Source organism: Archocentrus centrarchus, chromosome 15 (assembly GCF_007364275.1).
Source record: "Archocentrus centrarchus isolate MPI-CPG fArcCen1 chromosome 15, fArcCen1, whole genome shotgun sequence".
In the NCBI taxonomy this organism is placed as follows: domain Eukaryota; kingdom Metazoa; phylum Chordata; class Actinopteri; order Cichliformes; family Cichlidae; genus Archocentrus; species Archocentrus centrarchus.
In genome coordinates this window covers 20,136,349-20,159,933 of record NC_044360.1, presented here as the reverse complement: position 1 = coordinate 20,159,933, position 23,585 = coordinate 20,136,349, and the positions used below count along the sequence as shown (strand labels likewise).

At 39.7% G+C, this 23,585-nt stretch overlaps 1 protein-coding gene across 2 annotated transcripts in view; it reads right to left on the bottom strand.

Annotated features, from left to right (window-relative positions):
- LOC115793189 (collagen alpha-1(XIX) chain) overlaps window positions 1-23,585 on the bottom strand; it is a 113,038-nt gene that overhangs the window by 5,499 nt on the left and 83,954 nt on the right. For both annotated transcript variants that reach the window (XM_030748055.1, XM_030748053.1), the window contains exons 34-53: window positions 23,219-23,260; window positions 20,973-21,077; window positions 20,752-20,805; window positions 20,283-20,336; window positions 17,868-17,921; window positions 17,731-17,784; window positions 17,208-17,252; window positions 16,277-16,309; window positions 16,065-16,109; window positions 15,086-15,112; window positions 13,883-13,936; window positions 13,185-13,229; window positions 12,826-12,870; window positions 12,666-12,728; window positions 12,200-12,235; window positions 10,705-10,749; window positions 10,050-10,184; window positions 9,028-9,094; window positions 8,799-8,927; window positions 5,567-5,644 (exon numbers count right to left, since the gene is read on the bottom strand). In XM_030748055.1, coding sequence (XP_030603915.1) covers window positions 5,567-5,644; window positions 8,799-8,927; window positions 9,028-9,094; window positions 10,050-10,184; window positions 10,705-10,749; window positions 12,200-12,235; window positions 12,666-12,728; window positions 12,826-12,870; window positions 13,185-13,229; window positions 13,883-13,936; window positions 15,086-15,112; window positions 16,065-16,109; window positions 16,277-16,309; window positions 17,208-17,252; window positions 17,731-17,784; window positions 17,868-17,921; window positions 20,283-20,336; window positions 20,752-20,805; window positions 20,973-21,077; window positions 23,219-23,260 — 1,210 coding nt within the window. The remainder of the gene's footprint in view (window positions 1-5,566; window positions 5,645-8,798; window positions 8,928-9,027; window positions 9,095-10,049; window positions 10,185-10,704; window positions 10,750-12,199; window positions 12,236-12,665; window positions 12,729-12,825; window positions 12,871-13,184; window positions 13,230-13,882; window positions 13,937-15,085; window positions 15,113-16,064; window positions 16,110-16,276; window positions 16,310-17,207; window positions 17,253-17,730; window positions 17,785-17,867; window positions 17,922-20,282; window positions 20,337-20,751; window positions 20,806-20,972; window positions 21,078-23,218; window positions 23,261-23,585) is intronic.

Below are 23,585 nucleotides of genomic sequence, written 5' to 3'. Positions count from 1 at the left end.
TTGCAACCGATTTTACCCAGTGAGAGCCGGCAACCTCTAGGAACCACTGCTAACTAGTCAGGGAATACACATTTAAACTAGGGGTGGGACTCGATTAAAAAAATTAATCGAATTAATTATAAGCTTTGTAATTAATTAATCGAAATTAATCGCATTTTAATCGCATTTCAATATTTGACATGAGAAATATTAATTTAAGTTTGGTTGATGAATAAATCAATATACATAAGCTTAAACTTCAAAATGTTGCTCATTTTCCCACCAGTCTACTACACAGACCAATGAAGGGTGGAAGTGCTCCTGTGATAAGCAAACTCCTGAAATTAAAGTTAAGCATCATAACTGGATAGTTTTATTCAACATTAATGTCTCACTTGTTATAGTTGGAAATTAATCATTCTCTCAGCTGTATTCCTTGATGTTGAAATGTGTTATGCTTGTTTTAACAGCTTATTTTGAATTAAAGACTTAAAATTAAACCACAAAAAGGAGAAAAAGTTCGTTCTCTGTTTAACCAGCTGCTTTTACACAGCTGTGCTTCACACTCACGGTTGGTAGGCGACATGAGCTACGCAGAGGTGATGGCAGCTGATATGAAGGCTAGCTGCTCACTTCCGGCCTGTGTGGGCTGCGAAAGACGTGGGCCGAGTCCTTCGCAGGATGCAGCCCCTAATTTGGACATTGTGCGTCGATATAATCTGTATGCCGGGAACTCGCGCACTGAGAAACGTTCCACGGTGCAAAGTGCGATTAAAATGCGTTAAAATTTTTAACGCGTTAATTTCCCCGTAATTAATTAATCGAAATTAACGCGTTAAAGTCCCACCCCTAATTTAAACATTACAAATAAACATTTTTCCCTAGTAACCACTGGTTGTATCACATCCAATATGACCATCCAATTTAACTCTTGAGTAATGTTTACATGCCATCATGTAAGAAACCTCAGTACTGTTGCTACATTTTTTTTAACCAGTACCAATGTCTTTGAAATGAAGTGACAGCCAGGCTGCAATTCATACTAAGAATTATTCATCAGCATTTCAAAGCACAAAGAAATTTCCTATTTAGTCGATTTTGTCAATATTTGATTAATGGAAAATGAGTCAGGCATTTTACTGTTTGCTGCTTCTAGGTTCTCAATGTGTGAAAGGATAATTGAGAGACTAATTAAAAACAAATGTTAGGTGCAGCTCCTATACAGTTTTATCATTTTGGAACATTTTAAATTTTATTTATTTAATTTTGTTTCATTTTAAAATAAATAATAAAAACAATCGGTAATTAAAGGAGTCTCAGTTCTTCTTTATTTTCATTTAAATGAGAAATGCTCCTCTGATGTAATGCAAAGTGGGATTGCAGTGAATATCAATAGATCACTATATAACTGCATTGGAAGAGCATTCAGAACTGAAGATATCTCATTTACAATTAATGAATTCTCCAGTTTCTAATGAGAATGGAGGAGAGAGGAAGTACACTTCCTCACTCTGATATGGTGAGGTCATCACGGCCGATGAGACATTAGTGTCTCTTAGCAACAGCTTGCTCAAGTGTCAAAGCAGTCTGCATTGCTTCATGGTCTCTCTCATATACTGTTCATATAACAAAAACAACACCCATGAAAACACCTCCTTTCAGATGGATCTTGGCAAGCCTGCAAAAAAAAAAGAAAGAAAAAACTTCCACTGCAGTCCTGCTCCAGGAGTGTCCATTACATCAGTCAACCCATTCAGAACTCGAGGGAGCCTTGCGTCCACTATAGTTTGTACAAAGAGAATTGCAGGTACTGCCTTGTCCTTTACCTCCCTGCGAAAACACAACTTGCCCTTTCCATCAGAGCCACATCCACATACTGCTTAAGTGCTCAGACAAAGTGTTGCGGTGGTGGAAAGGTGTAGAAAAAAACCCCAATCATCTAAAGTACTTTATGTTCCAGTTTGTTAATTCCGTCTGTTAATACAGTAAATGTAAGTGGCTTCTTACAGCTGATAACTTAACCCTGTTAATTTGCTGCAATTCAGAACTAATGCACCGCAGGCAGGCGTGACTTAGCGGCAGCACCTTCAGGTCTAATTATCATCAGAGCACATCAGGGAATGAACATGTGGGGGCAAAGACAGCAACAGTATGAGGTCACTTCTCAAAAATTACTTGAAATGATTAGAAATGTTTTCATTCACTGTGCAGTTCTCTACCATATTGTTTTTCTCATAACAGCCAACAGCACTGATGATGGCGCCTGCCAGAAGGATTATCACTCTTTACACTGCTCCAAAAAATTAAAGAAAGACTTTGAAAACACATCAGATCTCAATGGGAAAAAAAAAAATCATGCAGGATATCTACACTGAGGTTCGTCAGTTGATTTTTCCTACTGAATCATGAATTCTCCATTAACCCAGATCATATGAGTCATCTCGCTAGATGCTGGCACTAAGTACAAAAGGCGAGTTAGTGAGAGTGGAGTAGTGAACACTGCTGACTCAGGTGATTCAGCTTAACCGGGTCACTGACTTCACTCCAGTCGGTGATTTAAGTAAATAAGTTAAATATTCCACCCAGGGTCCACTAGAGGTACCCTCATGAAGTCTGTTTCTGATCAGACACATTCACACCAGTGGCCTGATGGAGGTCATTCTGTAGGGCTCTGGCAGTGTTCATCCTGTTCCTCTTCCGCTGATGGATTAAGGACCTTCTACGGCCCTGTCCATCACTCCTAGAGTAACTGCCTGTCTCCTGCAATCTCCTCCATGTTCTTGAGATTGTGCTGGGAGACACAGCAAACCTTCTGGTACTGGTATTGATGTGCCATCCTGGAGGAGTTGGACTATCTGTGCAGCCTCTGTAGGGTCCAGGTATAGCCTCATGCTACCAGTAGTGACACTGACCCTAGCCAAATGCAAAACTGTTTTGGGGGTTGTCTCATTGTTGCCCCTCTTGTGCACCTGTTGTTAATTTAATTAACACCAAAGCAGCTGAAACTGATTAACAACTCTCTCTGCTACTTAATCAATATCCCAGAAGTTTAATTGACTTGGTGCTATACTCTGATTAAAAAGTGTTCCTTTAATTTTTTCGAGTAGTGTAAATTTACTATATTAGAACTGATAAAACAAAGTTGTGCAAATTTCATTTATGTGACTCACATATCCCAGTCTTTGTAAGTCTGAGGGGAACCTGCTTTATGTATGGTTAGTGTCAAGAATACCACCAGGAAAACCACAGCAGTGGGCCAGCTTATTGATAGCAGTTTGTTTAAGGACTTTCAAAGTCTTTCCTAGACGTGACTACAGCTTAAGTCTAACCCCCACCAGTTGTGCCGCAGGTGCTTCTTATAACTGCGTGCCTGCAGAGATGATGTCTTTCAAAAGCTGTGATTTATCCTCTCTAGAGGAGCTAGAGCCAAGATCCCTTTCCCCTGCACATGCATTATGCACATACATTGATAAACTCCTGCAGTCACAAGGGTGAAATTCAGCGAGCTAACCCCACTTCTCATCTTCCATCAAGCTATGGGGAGGTATTTTTTAAGTTAGTTCTTTTGCACCAAAAAAGGACATGCTGACATCTTGGTTTGTCTTCTTTTGTTCGTGACATCGGCGAGCATTTCGCCGTACGGAATTTCTGCCACTGCAGAATTAATCCTCTATTGGGGGCCTATTTATGTCACAGGAGCACAGGGGTCTTTGAGAAAATAATGCAATCTAGAAGCTAAGTTGACTCTAACATGCTGAGAAACTAAATAAAGGCTGAAAGAGAATTAAAGGTTTGAGACTTGACACAGCCCTAGTATATTTCCTCCCTTTCTGTGGACAGCTAAGAAAAACTGATAAATAATGGAGAAAGGAGGGCTAACAATGTAATGGTCATTTAGCCTGGTCAACTTGTGACAGCTGCGGTATAAATTAAAGCATGAGGAGCACAACTCTCAGAACTGCTTTTTTATATAGGCACAAATAGCATAATTTGTTTAATTTTACTAGAAATGTATGTAATGTACTTGTAGTAATGTCTGGCTGACAGTGGAAAAAAACAACCTTTTTATTTGAAAATAAAAACACAAAATTGTGGCAAAATTCAAAGATTTAAAGAAGAGAGCCAAGCAGCTTATAATGAGCCCTGTTAAATCCAGCTGCTGGCTTGAAACAACGTTGATAGAGGTGAGCGGGAACAAAAACAGTAACTCTGCAGTCCATAAAACTAAAACAATGAGCTTATAGACCGTAAAATGCTCCATAGAACTGAAGGGAACTGCAGAGATAGGTGGTAATTCTCTGCATGTTCAGCACTATAATTGACCCTTTCGACTTTACGGATCGTCCTTCGATCCATAGTTGCTGCAATCACCGCTGGTGATTGTGTAAGTTATTATATGGATAAAACCTCCAATGTAAAGCAAAACAACATGTCACCTGTTATGCAGGGCCAATTGTTGCAGATGCCTGATGGCGGGGGTTATTTTAATGTCACTACTTTCTCTCTTATGCTTGGTTTGCTCAACCAGCAATTTATATATATATATATATATATATATATATATATATATATATATATATATATATATATATATATATATATATATATATATATATATATATATATATATATATATATATATATATATATATATATACATACATACATGCATAGACGCTTTATTCTTCAGCACAGTCTGAACTGTCTTTGGCAGATGTCTTGTCATTTCTTTAAGTAGTCTTCAGGAACAGTTCTCCAGGCTTCTTGAAGGTGGATGTTGGCTGCATTTTGTTCCATTCACTGTCAAGCTGATCCCACACTGCTTCAATAATTCTGAGGTCTGGGCTCTGGTAAGGCCAATCCATGATTGATAGTGTTCCACTGTGGGTTTTTCTACCCAGGTATGATTTTACTATATTGGCAGTGTGTTTGGGATCAGTGTCATGGTGAAAAATCAAGCTGCTGCCAAGCAGATGCTTTCCAGATGGGGTTGTACAGCTGATCAAAATCTGACAGTACATTTCTACATTCATAACTGACCTGACCTTCTCTGTATATATTGATGACAATTTGAACCAAAAATCTTTTCACCCTGTGTCCCTTCCATAAGAATGGCTTCCCTTCCACTGAGACCATTTTTGATGAGGTTTCAGTGAACATCAACTGAAGGTCTGGATGCATCTTTCAGGTCCCGTGTCAGGCTGGATGTTTTCCTGTTTCTTAAAGACATGAATTTCAGATACTGTTCGTCTGCTGTAGTTGCCACTTAGGGCAGCCACTTCTTCTTTTGTCCTCTACTTGTTTCTGTTGAATTTTTTGTAAATTCAACAAAAAAAAAAAAAAAAAAAATGGGAACGTGCTTTTGCAACAGGCTGCTAGTAACAAAGTGCATTACACTTTACTATGGAAAAATCCAGCCAATGTCCAAAGAAAAAAATTTAAAAGACTTTCAAAAAGCCTGGAGAAGTATTGCTCAAGACCACTAAAAAAAATGCCAAGAAAAAAACGAGGGGTGGATCAAGACTTTTGCACAGGACTGTATATCAAATAAAGTGTTCAGATGCTTCTACTAGTGAGCTGTTCTTACCTGGTGGCCCCATGGGTCCTGGATCTCCTGGTAACCCCAGACCAAGTTGGCCTCGCTCTCCTTTCTGACCCCTGATTCCTGGGAACACACACACACATGCAACACTGTGGCTGAGAACAAATACTGCAAACCTAAAGTAGTCCTATGTGCTGGCACGTTTACACAGTGTGCAATACAGTTAGTGAGATTAGTACAAATGTGGTAGCACGGTCAAAGTGTCAAAATGAGGACACACTTGTGGAGCCTTTATAACTGTCAAGAGACTCACGACAGCACTACACAGCTTATTGACCACGTATAATCGGAATGACAACAATGTCAGGTATCAAGTATGCACTTATTTTGAGAGATGCAGCTTTAGTAGGTGAAGTGGAAACAGACCACTGCATCATGGGTTTGTCGAGCTTTCAAACAACAACAACAACAGCAGGGCCACAACCACACATCACATCTTTGACGATTTCAGAACAGAGACAAGAGGCTTTTTTTCAGAGATCAGATATGTGGGTCACTAAAGGCATTCAGAGAGTGAAAAGATAGGCCAAGTCAAAGGTGAACTCTACAAACAATCAAAAGCAATTGTGGCTATTCATGACAAATGCTCATTATGATCACGCTGTCCTATGATGGAGACTGGCTGCTGCATGACTACCTCCAAGAAATAAACAAACCGTGATGAACACAAGCACATGCTCAGTGTGTCAAAAAGGCTGATGGGTTAAAAAAATAATAATTCAAAGCATTCGCGCATCTTCAAGTCAGACCAGGCAGACGGTTGCTTTTAGCTGTATGTACACAATCACATTATTCAAGAGCTTTTTCGCTGCATGCAAAACCAGTAAGTCTACAGTTCAAGACAGCAGCATACCAAGCAAGAATCTGAGAAGCTGCAAAAAAATATTTCCCCATAAGGCACTTAAAGTAATGGAGTCTCACAACCAGTGGTTGCATGGAGTGCATCAGAAACACTGACAGGAGTATCAAGCATTGCACCGCTCGGCCCAAAGGGGAAACGCTTCAACGCTTACATGTCATAGAAAATCTCAAGCAGAAAAAAAGGGCTTATGAATGCTCCAAAACTGAATCTCAAAGAAAAAAAATAAAAAATAAGGGGGCTATCTACACATTGCCACAATAATGAGACTTCTTTCAACACTCACAGAGCCTGAGGCATTCATTCAGGGAGGAGACGTTCCATGGAGAAAAGTGCACTGTACCTTGAGCAAAAAAAAAAATTCTGAATAGCACAGAGGGCAATAAGCTTTGGGGCCACACTGGATTGGTGCACTCTGATAAATCGAAAATGCCATACTGCGTACTTGGTTGAAAACAAATTGTGTCTTGGGGCACTAATGGACAAAGTAAGTTAACAAAAAAGAATACTGCCGAACAGTGGGTTTTCATGCTTGGTTGATCCTGCACCTGTTGTACACTGTTGTAAACAATATTAAAAGCCATATCTACTTATTTGTACCGTGTCTTACAAAAGAAAGAAAAAAAACACATTTCTTTGAGCATCTGTGCCATCAAATATTCTGGGATATTTACTGATATGTCCATCTTGCAAGAAGAACAGAGCAGCTTTAAAACAACAGATTACAGACACTTTGCTTCAGTCAGTATAAATATTACACAGAATGCACTGAAATACAAAACAAGTTAAATAAAAAACAACAAAATGCAGAATTTATGAAATATGCACTTAAACACAGTGGCTTTCATCAAAGAGAAACTTCATGAAGATCCCAAAAGTGAAAGATGAATCATAAATGAGCACTTAATTACAACAAAGTAGGAAATAGCAAAATGATGCTCTCCAGCGTGAGCCCCTGTGGGCATTCTCTTAACAGCTTGAGACTTTCGCCCATGTGAAATCACACCAAAGAGAAAAAAAAAAGAAAAAGTGAAAACTCAACAGAGGGGTTATTTTTCTCCATAAACAATTCATTTTGGCACACTGGAGAAGAAGTCAAATTGGATATTCCAGAGGAGCACGGTCTCCAACGGAGGATGACGAGAAATAATGAGGAAATATTACCCCAAACTCTCTCACCAGCTGAGTGGAGGCCCGAGTCAACAAAGAAAAAAAATTAAAAGTTGTTGAATTTTTGATTTATCAAGGGAAATAACTTTCCTCTTTTTTTTTCAATAAAGATTTATTGCAAAGCTGCATTAAAGATCACCTATAAAACACCTTTTTTTGAAGCATAAAAAAATAAAACAAGCAAAACAAAGTCCAACACTTGTGTTAATGCCAGTGGCATTAACACAGCACAAATATTTAGAGTTGAGTAGTTGGCTAATTTAGCTACATTATTCATGAATGAAAGCAGCGATTTGTATTATAGCAGTGGGTTAAAATGTAAATGGTCTTGAATAATGTGAGGTAGATAACAAAGCTCAAAGAGAAAGGCCAATGCAGCGGTGGGTTTGATCTGCACCAACATGTAAAAACACCCGCCCCCTCTTCAAAAGTTTAGATACCATAGTTGTGCTGCAGACACAGTACAAATCTAAGCAAGTCTGAGATACAAAGCCTGACCAGCAAACCATTAGTGTTATATGAGCAGTCAGAAATTTGTATTAGTTTGATAAAGAATGTCAACCCTCTTTCCTGACTACGCTCCTTTTGCATTTTAGACGCTTTCTTTCCCGGAGTGAGGTATCAATACTGGGGCTCTTTCCTGTCCACATTGATAACACTTTCTCTTTTTCACAGCCAATTCTTCGTTTGTCTTCATATTTCCCAGAGAGCCGCTGCGCACCACACTCCTGGCCTTTCCTCTGCTCCCCGCCCCTCAGTCTGCATTGATATATGGGTCTATGCAAGAGAAGAATACCCATGAATCCGTACAAAATGCAAGTGTAAGCTCGACTCTAATCCAGCCAGTCTCCAACATTTCAAATCAACTCTTCGCATCAAAAAAATAACAGGAGGTGCAGACATGAGATGCCAACCTACAGACTGCATCTTACAATAGTTATGGTTTCCTCTGTAAAATTTGAATGGCTAAATGTATGGTTCAGTAAACCATACAGGTTTGCTGGAGCAATTACATGGGCACACATGTAATTGCTTTCAATGAAATCAAAGAACCGAAGGTTAATCACGTTTCATCAACAGTTGTAGCATTCAGATTTTCCAAGTGTTACTTTCTATTCATTCATTTTGAAATTGTAGTGTTTTTGCAGCAATGGTGTTAAGGAGCAGCTGTTCCGCCTGCCATCCTACCAGGAGGTCCAGGCTCTCCTGGCGAGCCCGGTAATCCATCCTTTCCAGGAGGTCCTGGAGGTCCTTGGATCTGCGGTGCTAAGATGCCTGCAGGTGTCTTCTGTAGCATGGCATTACTAGACAGCTTCTCTGCAGAGCAAGAGGAGAGTGCTTAGAGGTAGCACAACACTGAAAAAGGAAAGCACATCAAACCAATGAAACTAAATTCGGAACATTTTTTTTTTTTTACCGTTAACAATCCTCGATACTTCATTTCGGATGAACATCCGGAGTTCCTCTGTGAAGCTGGAGTCATCCTGTGTGTGAATAGAGTGATACAGCACTCACTATTTTAACACTTAGAAAGAAACAAGCAGATAAGAGACAACAAAAACAAACAGACACAGTAAAGGTAACTATGTGGGTATTGCTGATGTATACCAACTAAAACATTTCTTCTACACAGATTGCTGAAACCATACTTGATAAAAAAAAAACAAAAAACAAAAAAAACAGGGCAGAGTGAAGATAAATTCAGTTCAGACTTGAAAGCCTACAGTGCCTTGCATTACAGTTTAATATAACATCTGAACCCAAACTCAGCAGGCAAATATTAAATTTGGGATTATAGCTTTAAAGGTGGTGTTACTTTATATACAATTCAGAAATAATGCACTGCCTACTTAGACTGAAAGTGTTGCTTGTCACACTGGCTCTATTTGCCTCTAAATATATGGAAGGATAAGGAAAATATATACATAAAACATACACACAGCACACAATACATGCCATTTGAACCTTTCTCAGCCGCATTGTTGAAGCTTTTTTGTGCTGTACAGTACCAGTTAGGATGGCAAACAATAGTATCCTTGGACCTTGAATCTTTGCATTCAGAACCGTTTTTCACCACTGTGAGTGTTATATAACTGTTGTGGCTGCATACAGTAAGTGTAAAATGCCTGTGACAGATGGAGGTGTTTTCGCTGCTCTGCAGAGCTCCAGGCACGCCCACATATCTGTCTTTCTTTCTGTTTCCGTCTCGCTCCCTCTCTGACCTTCTGTTGCGCCTAGATGATCAGGAGTGGGAAGCGTTGAGCAGAAAGAGAACAGCAAGTTCCCTTGCACTGCCTTGTTTGATGTTTCATGCAGAGAGCTGTAGCTACACCATTTTCCAGGGAATGAGAACTGAACTAGTAGCATGCACGTTGGCTGGTAAAGCTTTTAATTATCTGGGAGGATAGTGTGTGTTTACTCTGAAAATTTAGAACTTACCAGGAGGCTTGCACTCCCCAGGTGTCCTGGAGGGCCAGGGTCACCTTTTGGGCCTTGGGGTCCGATCGAGCCAGGGTCTCCTGGGCGACCTCTATCGCCCTGAATACCTCTTTCTCCAGGAATTCCTGGATCACCCTATAGCAAGAAACAAAAAATCCCAGATATATCTTAGCTGATGCAGAAGCACCAAGCTGCATATGTGTAAATGTGCTACAGTCTAACAGTCAAAGCTACCTTTCCTGGCTAGAAAAAGCTGGATCAGTGTCAGTATAATTTTCAGGTCCTGCTGTATTACTTTACATACTGTGAACAATGACCCATTTCTCCTAATGTGTCCAGTTAGTTGCTGGTCCTGTGGTTTTGCTGCCAAACACAAAGCTAAAAACCTCATTTTGCATCCTCTATTAAAAGCGTTTGCAATAGATTACAGCAGAAGTGTGACCGAGCGTTTGCAAATACAATAGCAAACTGCACAGAGCGTTAAATGCCTTTATCTAGTGCTTATGTGCTTGTGGGGATTAGTCATATTTGTGCTGAAGTGAAGACTTTCATTACTATTCATTACTATTCATCAAAATCTTTTTTTTGTGTGTGTGTGTGTGTTATAGTTGGAGTCATAAAAATAGCTTCCTTTTAAGAAAAGAGGAATGCTTACACGCTCTCCTTTGGATCCTCTTTCGCCTTGTCTACCTGTAGCTCCCTTAGAAAGGAAAAACAAAAAGGTATATTTGAAGTCTTTGTTGAGGAAGAAAAAAAAGGCAATGAAACAATAAAAGGAAATTATTCTGACCCTGAAACTTTTTACTCACTGCACACAAAGTATTGGGTAATATGCAAGGGCACACACAATACTCAGTCACTCTAATATGTTCATTTGAATTTGTTCATTTGAATTTCTGTTAAATCCACTATGTGCAATATTTGCAGAGGATTCGGCTTGAAGAAAAACTGTGAGGAATTATTTGACTTTGAGAAATGTACATTCCTCAGATGAGTCTGCATTGATTGCATCTTACTCAGCTCAGGTATAATTCCTCCCCTGTACAGTGTTTCACCTTCTGCAATGTCACAGATCCTCTGCATCACTCCTTGTTTGCATCAAAAATGGCTGCTTTCCCAACAGCTGCCTCTACTGTACAGAGGAGCTGGGAGAAAATACCTGTCTCTGGCTTCGTGTCACAACATCTTCTGTCTCCCAATCCCTCTCTGTCACTCCTCATTGCTTCCCTTTACTCTGCTCACAGAAATACCTTTGGGAGCATCTTTGTATCAATTTCCTGCTGGATTACAGGAGCCATGCAAAAGACAATCTGGCATGATGTGGTTTTTAAAGCGGGCATCGCTTTGTGATGCCGTTCTCCCCTGCCTGCTTTAATCTGCAGCACTCTGTATTCCCCACTGCCTGATGGGAGGCTTAAATCTATCATCTTGCCCACTGAAATGTGCTTCCCTGAGCATTACATTAAACCTCAAAGTAGTGTGCAAGGAATTTTGCTAGAGAAAGAAAAGACACCTGCTAGATGGCACTGTTGCCCCACCAAAAAGTCGGGCTGTCTCTAGCAAGGCTGCGTGATGCTGAGATTATGAACAAATAGAAGAAAAAACAAAGTATTGGGGCTGTCATTAAGGTGTAAGGTGAAAAAAATATTGTAAATCAGAGCAAAGCAGTAATAATCATTGTCAATCTAGTTTGTGTATTAGATTGTACAATGTGGAATGAATGGCAATTCAAGCACATCCTGTGAGACCATCCTGTGCGATTATGCAGTAAACAGTGCAGATTTGATCAGGTACATAAAAGTAGACTTTTATGCATATTTATTTCAATTTTAGCCAGGTTCATCAGGCAGGAAAATGCATATTTAATCTGAAGTGTCTACTGCCCTCTATTACAAACATTTTATCATTGCCTGAAAGCATTAACTGTATAATGAGGGTGAAAAGACTAAAAGTCAACAAAGCCTTAAATCTGCAGGATTCCATTTAGTTTTTTATCGTTAAAATCTCAAATATGCAAATAACTTTAATGCAGTCAGCACGCTGCAGCTTGGGGGGGTGGGGGATAAAAATCTGCTGTGCCATCTTTCTGTAGCTTGGCTGATGTAAAGCACTTTCTATAAGGGGATTTGCGACACATTCGCACAACTCACCTGGTATCCCGGAGCTCCATCTTTTCCAGGTCTCCCCTGCTCAAGGAGCGCAACACAAACAAAGACATTTTGTATCAGCTCCCGCCTTCGATTGGATCAGCACTGTTGCACTCCTAGTAATCTCCACAGTTAATGAGATATCTCAACCAAGGGATAATGATCCTGATTGCTGTGCGAACATTGTTCCATTGTGTGCTTACAGGGAAAATTACAGAAACCATCTCTGATGGTAATTACGTGGAGCAATGTAATCATCTACAGGACAAACGGAAGCTAACACATGTATTTTATTCAATATTGTCCTTGTTATCGTGTGTTTCATGCACACTACAATGGTAAAAGAACCATACAACCATGTTTTTTAATAGCAACATTTCTCGTGTGGACATTACTGGAAGGTGCTTTGTCAACATCTAGTAGTGATTATATAAAGGGACGAGCGACAGAATTCGTGTAGCATCCTTACAGGAACACCTTGGGGTCCCTCGGGCCCAGGGAATCCTGTCTCTCCCAGCGGACCCCTCTCACCCTGTCAGAGAACAGAGACAGCCAACGTGTCAGTCGGCAGTGACAAAGGAATGACGCACAGATTGACAGCTCAAAGAGAGTTAGAGGCTCAGGCTCACCGGCTCTCCTGGGATCCCTGGCTCTCCACGAGCGCCGGGCTTTCCCTGTCAATCACAAGTATAGGAAAAGAAGAGACCGTGTTTGACAGGTCCTCGATAGTGTCACATCTACAGCACCTCTGTAGCCTTCCATTTAAAATATAGCTACCAGACTACCATAACTGCACAAAAAAACCCACTGCACAGACAGAGCACGGCGTTATTAATCGAAGTAGTTTGATGTTACAGGAATTGAAAGCTGCTATTCTGTCTGCTTAACAAAACATCATTGGCTTGTTGCCAGGAGAAGACTTAAGCAACACAGATGATTGATCAGAGGCAGGTATGACATAAATTAATTTTAAACAAGTCTCACTTACTGGAGGACCTGGCGTCCCAGGTGGACTAGGCAAGCCCATATCCCCCTGGAAACATAAAGCTTATTAGGTAGATGATGTACACATAACATAAAGAATGCTATAAATCACTGTCACATCAAGGAGACACACAGATAGTGGTATCAGAAATTCAGTGTAATGAAAGCTGCCGGGCTCCAATGTGTTTGGACAAATGCAATGCAAAAATCCTGAAATGCTTAAAAAAAATACTATAAATATCTCCTCAGAAAAATCATACATATATATATTTATTATAAATGACTTCCTTAAGAACTTCGCTCTTCTTCATATTTCAACAGCAAATGCTTTGCATATGTCAAACCTTTGACAGCAGACCCTGAAAGGATAAATTACTTTGGATGTCAGAGAAACTGAAATATTCCACCCCCACCAACCTTCCACACAACGTACAGCCACACACTGCCAATCGGTGGAAACATTTCGACACAGCATTAAATGCAGGAAGTTGTGGAAAGTTGCCTGCAGGACTTTTTAGTTTTATTAAGGAAAATTCATTCAGTAATTGTGCAAATTGTTAATTATTATATTAACACTTTGGCTCCAAATTGTTTTATGCCCAGCACAGAAACAATACTACTTGAAATTCATAGAGAGAGCATTTAAAACGTGGACATCGTGAAAATCTTGTCTGTATTTTCTGGGCTGATGCCGTCGCTTACCTTAGCACCTGGCAGCCCTTCAAGCCCAGGTAATCCCATGGGCCCTGGTTCCCCCTGTGAGAGAAAAATACAACAACTGTTGTGTTAAGACAAAAAAAAAAAAATGTCCTTAGTTTCCCCTTTTTGCACCCAAGAATGAGGTTATTTCTGTCTCACACTCCTAGGGTGATGTTGGCGATAAGCGACTAGAAAGTAACAAGTGTCATTATAAAGCGGCCATCATGCATAAATGAGCAGATATAGATCAAAAATACATGAAGGGAAGTAAATTAAATTCTGCGGGGGCCCCACATTTTACACATTTCCCGCTTTCCTCTTGATAATCTCGATCAGGTATTGAGAGGACAATGCTTCAAATGACCTACGACACATGCTGTCGCACCTTGAAGGCTTTATATCCATTAGAAAAACGAAACCCATTTGACAATCGCAATCACACCTGCTTTCTTCACTAAAAATAGAGAGCCATTCCCAGTGCTCAAGCAAGTGATGGCCTCCTTCCACCTCATCTTGCTCGGGCTGCCACGGAGAAATGCTATTACACAGAATAGAGGGGCAACCGGCACTGACATAGACGGATTGTCCAGGTAATTGTCACACATGTAGATTGTCACGAATATGCTACCGAGGCTACGGGGAGAGAGGGGCCAGCCAGAGGATCAGCTGTGAGACGGATTGGGGCAATTCCACCACAGCACTGAGGCTGCTCGCACAATTTATTAAAATGTCAAATTAACATCCTAGTGAAAAATCACTGTGCTTTGTTGCACAAACAACAACAACAACAACAAAAAATGCGATTGGCTCAGTGAAAATAAAGAATTCAGGTTGATGGCAGAGAGGTGAAGTTGTTCCCATGTCTGTGTGGATTGTTTTCAGGTGTCAGGGTGGGGGAGAAGGGCATTTGAAGTGCAATGAAGGTTTGTGGGTTCCCACTGGCAAGACAATGTGGTACAAAGGTTTCATATTTGTACGAGTTGAGATCATTTTTTCCTTTTTTTCTTTTTGCTGTGTGTTGGAGTTCTTTTGAAAGTGGTTAAGTGCTCAGGCTTGAGGCTGTATTGACTTATTCTATCCAGCAGAAAGCCGTAGAAATAATTATAGAAAGCAACTGGCAACTCTGACTTCTCTGTTTTTGCGAGGAGCACAAAACCAGCCAAATGCTTCGAAAAATATAGCTCACAATGAAAAGCTTCAACTCACTGCAGGTCCTTCATCTCCTTTGGGACCCTTAAAGAAAAGAGAGAGAGAGAAAGAGAGAGAGATAGAGAGAGAAAGAGGACATATTACCCCCATGAATGTGACAACTGCTTCCATAAAAATCATAAATATCATCTTTAATGGCATGTGGTTACTGTATGTTATTATCATTAAAATTTATATTAGTCATTATTACTTGTCGTTTCTCACATTTCCTGTCTGTAAATCACATGAACAGTGTAATATTGTCTCAAGCATGATTAAAATGACCAGGATCATATAATCCAGTCAAAAAGGCTTAAACCCCACCAGCCAGCATTTTTACACATTAAAAAACACCAGGAATTATTGACGAATTGGGGTCCCTTATTCTGCTTAACACTGATGAAGATGCTCCTTTATCGATTGCTCCCAAGGTGTTTTTATTCTGTGATGGATGCAGTAGACGGAAAAGTATCCTTAAGATTTAGCTATGGCTCATGTCCATTGTGCACTGGGGATAGCAGAATGTCTAGTTTTTGTCACCACCTTAAGTGTTCGTTTTGGTGGATGGATCCCTGCAGGGCCTGTGACTGAATGTCTCTCAGGACCGGACAAGATTACCAACTGTCTGATAAGGAGGAGCAGGGGGAACCCGATAAGCAAATCGGGTCACTTCGGCTTGGCACTGTGCAGAGCAGCTGAACTTCTAAGTCCATTTTGCATTTCAATGATGTTGTGTGTCCTGGGGTGGATCAGAGGCACCTGTTTGAGAGTCAGGAAGCCTCTTGGCCTTCACCAACCACCAGATCTCAATGAGCATGATTGACTGTGATATAAGCACCTTAGAAGCCAAGATAACACCAGAGGGCTGGTCAGGTTATTTGTTATTCAGCTCTCCCAGGCTCTGCACCTCAGACAGTATCCACATGCCTGTTTGCTAGTGTTACTCCACAATTCAGTGTAAAGGATTTGCTTCAGGCACAACAATGATTATACTTACCGGAGCCCCAGGAGCCCCAGGGGGTCCTAAAATAGCTCCACCACTCTGCAAAAAAAATTTTTTTTTTTTGTTATGACTACATATTTTATCACATGGGTCAAAAACAACAAGCACAGAATCTTTCCTGCAAATATGACTACTCAGGCTCTGTACAGCACCATGCATTCAGAAGATCACAATAACATTAAGCCAAAGTTAATTAAAGTCTTTACCTGTGGCTTGTACAAGCTGCCCATCCCGTTGCCCTGCAATACAGTCAAGTGTAAATCAGACACCTTCTCTAAGAGACTATTTTCACTGTGAATGTAAGTTCTAGGCACCAGGAGTCCTTACAGAAAACTGTACAGTAGGTCTGAAGCAGTTATACACTGCTAAGCCCTTAAAAGCTACATGAGCGAGATCAATAGCTCATTTGGTGATTATAGAGAGAGAAAGGAAGTGAGTGCGAGAAAGACTGAGAAGTGAGAGGAGGTGAAAAAAACAGAGAACCATAGACTTAATAATCCTTGAGCTGGTCGTAATTCCAAAAAAACGAGTGCCTCAGAAATACAAAAGAGCACACTGATTAAAAAGATTTGGGTATGAGAACTAGGTAATCTGCTCCTTTTGTGTAGTATTAGAACATATAATGATGTTTTTCCCATGATAGATTTGTAGAGGGCAACTATTGTAAACGTAGAAGCAGTCAAGGTTCTCATTTAGAAGCAAGTGAATACGCGTGCCCTTTTCAGGCCACTGAGCCATCCCTTGTCCTCCCAGACTGCAGTTTATGAGACCAGGGTGTGAGGGGAGGGGGGGCAAGGCAGGTTCAAGGGGATGGCTGATGAATTATAGATTTGCCTTTGGAAGTGCTTACTCACTTTCCTTTTAAAGGAAAGGAACATGACTCAGTGCCAGTGAGCAGGTCGCCACGATTTCATCGTATTTGTACTTGTTTGTCATTTATGATTTTCTTGACACAATAAATACTGTTAGACTGAGGAAAACATAAGTGCTGAAAACATGCATTTAACTCACTAACCGTAAGAGTGTTTTTAACAGGATAAAGTGCCAGCAACTAAACAATGTTTAATCTATTACCCTAATGTAAGTTTTGAGACTTATTATCAACAGATGGCTCTTGTTGAGGCACCAGGAACTTACCGGAGGCCCTGGAGGCCCTGGTCTACCTGGAGGTCCTTCATTTCCCTGCCAAACACAAGCCAGAGGAATTTTTAAACATGTCTGTGAAAATGGAAATGTTTATCAGGCACAGTCCCATGCTAATGTAGTCTAGTGATACAGAATCTCATTTGCCAACCCTGGAAAAAAAAAAAATTCTTCTGAGACATCTATCTACTTTCTAGCACTTTGATACATATAGCAAACTTTAGGAAAAATCTGTTATTTAGTATTTTCAAAAAAAAAAAATTCAACTGCAGTTATGTTGTTTTTCTATTTTGTCAATCTATCTGTAAGATTTATGATACCACACACGGAGATACTGTAATTTCATTTATATACTCAGTCAAAACAATTTATCACAGGCTTTGAAACCACGGCTCACAGTCTTTACGCGTTCATGTAACCAGCACGTCACATACCACTCACAATACACTGTATATAAAACCCAGAAAGTCATACACTTTGGTATGCAGAAAAATGCCTAAATAGTAAAACACATTACTCTGTCTCCTTTGGATCCAGGCTGGCCCATTGGACCTGGTCTACCCATGAGTCCCTGCAAACAGAACAGCACACTTACTTTGTGGCATGAAACAATTAAAGAGACCGCGCATAATTTAAGACCACAAGATTTCTTACTGGGGCCCCTGTTCGACCAGGCACACCTGGTAGTCCTGGTGCTCCTGAAGGGCCCTGGAAGAGACAAAATGTGGTATTAGTTTATAAAAATGACTTCTCACTATTAAGAAAAGAATAATTACATTTACATTTTTCTGCATCACTAGTGGCTCCATAGGGTAATAGTTTACACATTTCCCTAAAAAAGTGAAAGATCTCCAGTTTGATCCTGGGAAGAGACACAAATCCCTTTGGGGTTGTGTCAGGAAGGACATCTGGTGTAAAAAATCTGCCAAATCAAACATGCAGTGCTACCTGCTGTGAAGAAGGGAGCAGCTGAAAGTAACTTTTTATTTTCTGCATCACTGCAGTTATAGTATACCTTCTCAACCAGTTCAAAAACATCATATATGAGGCGAAATATGGCAACAAGTGAACACATTCAGAAAGCTCTACACTTGCACTTGTTCCGGAGTATGATGTTGACTGGTATGTGACACAAATCTTTTAGTCCTTGATTCTTGTTTTGGATTCTTAGTGAATATATCTGAGTTGGAGTTTCATTGTTATAGTGTTTGAAGCTTTGAAGTTTGGTATTCCTGATTTGATTTCTTTTTGATTCTAATACTGAGAGTTTGAATTCTTGTGGTATTGTCGAGTCTTCATGGTTTTACTTCATGGGTTCCTGGTAATACCTTTCTGCAATTCTGAGTTCTGGTGTCTAGTTTTGGATACCTGTTTACTATTCTACCATTACTGTAGTTCCGAATTCTTGATTTATTTTTAGCTCCATTGGCTACTTTTAGTTTGTTAATTGTGTTTTTAGTTCCCTCGGTGTTTCCCGATCTGTTCTTCCTTCTGTCATATCTTTCCGTGTTCCCTGAATGAGCTCATTTGTGTTTTGTATGTCTGTCTTATTTTGGTGTCCCCTTGTTTCAGCTGTGGCTAAAAACTGGATAAAAGATGGATGTAGCTACCATCACATCACCATTTTAGTCATCCTGTTTGGAAGCCTCGAGAAGAGGGTTTCCACCACTGCTATCTTGGTTGTGACAGGCTGGCGACCTGTACAGCGTGTACCCTGCCTCTCGCCCTATGACAGCTGGGATGGGCTCCATTTTGAAACATAGCATGACAAAGACTTACAAAATACACTATTCTGTATGAGTAACTTAGCTCATAAACTCAAGAGGAAAGTGTTTACAGAGGTCAAGACAGAAAACGGCTTTCTCTTAGACCTCTATAGTATCAGAAGTCCAACCACAGCTATCGCCATCTGGCGGCCTTCAGATAGAATGCAGGTTTAAGGCACTTCCACACTGGCTTCATTTTTGTGACCCCAAAGCTATCTCCATGTTTTATACTGTCTATGTGGCTTATTTTCTATGGTGTCTCACTCTAGTTTGATTTCCTGTTTGTGATTGTCCTAATTATTCTCACCTGTATTAATTATATTCAGCTGTGTCTTGTTCCCCACATGTCTCCAGTTTCCTATCAGCCCCCAGAGTGTGTTGATATTGGCCAGTCCTTCAGTTTGTGTATCCCCTGATGTCCACTCATTGTTTTTCATTGATAGAAGGTTATGTGGCCATACTGAACACTAGCTACGCTGCTCACAACACACTAAGCATATATTCTTAAAATCTGGATAAATTAAATTATTGGTCCATGTGGTGTTGCATCTGTTTTGTAAGCATACTCTGATTAAATAATTCAGCACATAGAATTTACAGCTACATTGTAAGGGTGGATTTGAAAGCTTTTCTATGCCCTGTCATGATTGCCGGACTTATGTTTGTGTTTTCTTACCTTTATAGCTTATCTGAGAATGCAGAAGCAGCAAAACATTGAATTTTCTACTGTGGGGTATTTATCATGCAGCAACTTTATTAATTTATTTAGAGACCAGGTCCTATAGTGAACTGTTAGTTGTATTTTAGAGATGCAATTGCATGCGCTTCTGTCAAATATTTCTTTGATCATCGAAAGAAACTTCTATCTGGCCAAAACATGTTTTTTTACTGAGCCTATATAATCTATTAACAAGTGGGCCTGTAGGTTAAAAAAAAAAATCTTCTGCCATGGAAGTTCTGTGCTGAAAGTGGACGTATGAAAAGCTTCTCAGCTTCTTTCAAGAGTGCCTTTTTAAAAAAAAAAAATTAACACACACAAACATGCAGGGCAGGCTTTGTTCTTTATAAAGTAGCTCCTTGGAGAGCACGAGATAGGGCATAGTGCAAATGCAGCTCTTTGGATAGCTTTTGATAGCTTCTTTTGAAAACAGACTCTCAGAGCAGTCAGACTTTAAGATGAGGCCGACATTATAATATATTTACATGCGTTTGAAAAACCCCTTTCTCAATGTCATGGTCACTTCTGACCTGGTTAGATAACCACTGGATTAATTTGTTTAGCGTCAACTTTTTCTTCACTCACCTCATCGCCTTTATCTCCTGTAGGGCCTGGGAACCCTCTCTCTCCTTTTAGCCCCTGCAGGAAAGCAGAAGCAATGAAGTAAGGAAAAGTGAATGTTTTTCATAAAAAAAAAAAGTCTTAAACTAAAGTCTGATGGGCATAAACTTCAAAATGTATCTTCCAGCACACAACTTGAAATTGCCTAGCCTGTTTCACCAAGGTACAAGACTGTATCCATAGCAACAACTTCTGCAGGGGTACCTAAGTGTGTTCAGAATAATATAACTTGTGGAACAGCTGGTTAGGCTTTCAGGAATAACGCAAAAGGAAAGTTATGAGAAGAATTTTCATTGTAAATCTCTGTTTACCAGATTTAACATATATTCAACATCCACACATTGTTGCCATGCTGATAAATGAAGTAATTCATTTAGTAATATCTACATAAAATGTGTTTCGTTATTTACACATTTGACATCCCCTTGCCTACCTTTGGGCCTTCTTTTCCTGGGTTACCCATCGGACCTCTGACACCAGGATCCCCCTGTTTAGAATAGAAGTCCATAATGGATATGGCTTCAATCACACAAGCATGCCCTCAAAATATGCCACAAGCAGCCCTAAAAGCATGATGTGACATGCAAATCAAAGTCACTTTTTTTTTTTTGTAGATTGTCTAAATTGTCTGCTATGCAAATGAGTTACTTGTACCTTTTCTCCCACCAAGCCCTCTACTCCTGGCACTCCAGGGGACCCCTTTTCTCCCTTCTGTCCAGGCAGCCCTGGGACTCTCGTCTGGCACACACTGCAGGCATTCTACCAGTGCAGGCAAGGCAGGAAGCAAAAGTGGTGTCACAGATAAGATTTCATCCGACCGAGCTGGACCACTGTATTTTTGCCCTTTATTATGTCACATCCCCTGGGTGGAGGACGAGACCCCAACTGACATAAAGTGTTCCCAAAATGTCCACAGAGCAGAAATAATGTGAACCCACCAAGAGTGCCTCCAAGAGTGTCTCTCATTGAGGTGAGTGGTGAACTTTGTCAGACTCGCTGACTGTGACATTTAGGTGAGAACTTAAATATCACTGGACCACTTCTATTGGCACTGCTTCAAGTTGGGACTTCTGTGCAGCAGGATTTGGCTAATTTTAATTGGATGCTGCACTGCTGTATTTGAATGTTTACTCAGTTTTGTGAGAGCATCATCTTGGTAAGGACATTTTGCTCAAGTGGTTTTAAGCAGTGTTTTTACTGAGACCATTTTTACATATGGATACTAGATTGTTTTTGACTGCATACTTACAGTACGCATAAAATCTAAAATGACGTTTGTTAAATGCACCACTGAGCCCAGAAAAATGTCACTAAGGGAACAACAAAGTGTATTGCATCATATCAAACTGCATTGTATCGGATCGCACGTATCACAACTTATCTCATCACATCACATTTTATCACGTTGCATCGTATTGTATCATATTGCATCTTGGTCTATTCTAGATACAGGGCAGGCTCTATTCCTAGGGTGGGAAAGAAGCAGGTTTAAGTTAAGAAAAGGCAGTAAAAATGAATACATTTCAAAATAAAAAACAAAAAGAAAATCAAACTAAATTTGAAAAATAACATGAATAATAATTTTTACAATATTGCAATTTAAGCAAAAAATTTTAAGACTTCAACAAAATGGCAAAAATAAGAAGAATTTGCTGTTACTGACATGAATGAAAAAAAAATAGCCTTTGTTAAATGTGTTTAGCCCTTTTTTTTTGGGAAGATGTCATCAAGGTGTCAAAAGTACTAATCACAGCAGCATTAAGCGACTCTGATGAAGGCTGTAAACAGCAGCTGAATCTAACAGTGCACTTAACGGATAAAATAAGTTGAATCTGAAGGAAAGGTTGACAGAAAATAATAAGTCTGCTGACATCTGGCTTTATCTATCAATGATTAATCATGTGACGGGATTATATTTATTGTCAGAGTTGGCATATGTTAAGCATAAAAACGATAAAGCTTTAATTAAGCTAAGTGCTGTCCTGCAGGTAACAACATGTAATGAGGTGACTAATATACGTCAATAAAAAGAGAAAAAAAAGAAAGAAAAAAATTGCACTGATTTTGACAGACTGTTCACATTATGAAAGGAAAAAGCTACTAAAGCAGCACTTGATCCCATTTTAACACTGTAATCTCAAGAAATACAGGCTGAGGAGTGCCTGACATTACATCTGGCTTTGTAGTCCCAGTACACATTCTGGGATCTTCAGCACTGTTACAACAATATATTCCAATGTATGATGAATATGTTAGAACACAGTTTCAAAGTGCTGGCAGTCTGCTGATTTGGGGAGCAAATGTATATGTCATAAGACTTAGTATCACTTTAGATTTACTAATTGAGGGTTAAGGTGATGTAAAATGTGGACAGGAGATAAGAAGGAGGTAGAGCAGATGAAAAGTAATAGCTGTTTTTTTGTGGGTCAAGTAGTGATACATTCTCCTTATGTTTGAATGGAAGCCTCCCATTTAGCAATTATTCTTTTGTAAAACTGTATACAGTCCATATCTGATTTTGATTTTATCTTTTCAGGCAGTAATCTCTTTATAATCTTGTTTTGCACTTTATTTGCATTGCACTTGTGCGATATTTCAATATTTCATTATAATACTGAGAGGCTTTACTAAACATGTTGTCACACTGCACCTCTGGTGAATAAGTAATCCTAGCTTCCTTCCTTCCTTCATTTTCTGGATCTCCTTCTCCCAGTCAACCTGATGAAGGCACTCAAGGGCTTTCTCACAATATTTCTCTCAACTGATTGCCTCCATGTATTAGTAGAAGAGTACTCTTTGAAACCAACAAACACTGTTCATTTTCAATACTAACCTCACACTTTTGCATGCTTTTCTTTGTGAAAACAATGCAATTATCATTAACTATGGAGATGAAATACCTTAAGTAAAGCACCCATGTCTCCAAAAATTGGCAGGGCAGTCTGTTAGGAAAAAAAAGAAAGAAAAAAAAAGTCTTAATTTCATATCTCATCTCTTGTTTTTGAGCATTCTGCAATTGTTTGTTTTTGCTTGACTGCTTCTTTTAATAAAACATCACTAGGTACGGATATAAGACCATCTCACATGCCTGGAATGTGGTTTTTCCCTGAACATATTTAACAAAGTTTGCTTTTCAGTGTTTCATTCTCACTCTTATCTGGAATGCTTGAGGAAACAGTTTAATAACTTTTGTGCTGGAAGACATGATTCTCGCATCTTCAAAATATTGTTGTTCTCTGGAGCTCAGAAAAAAATATTTTGATGTGA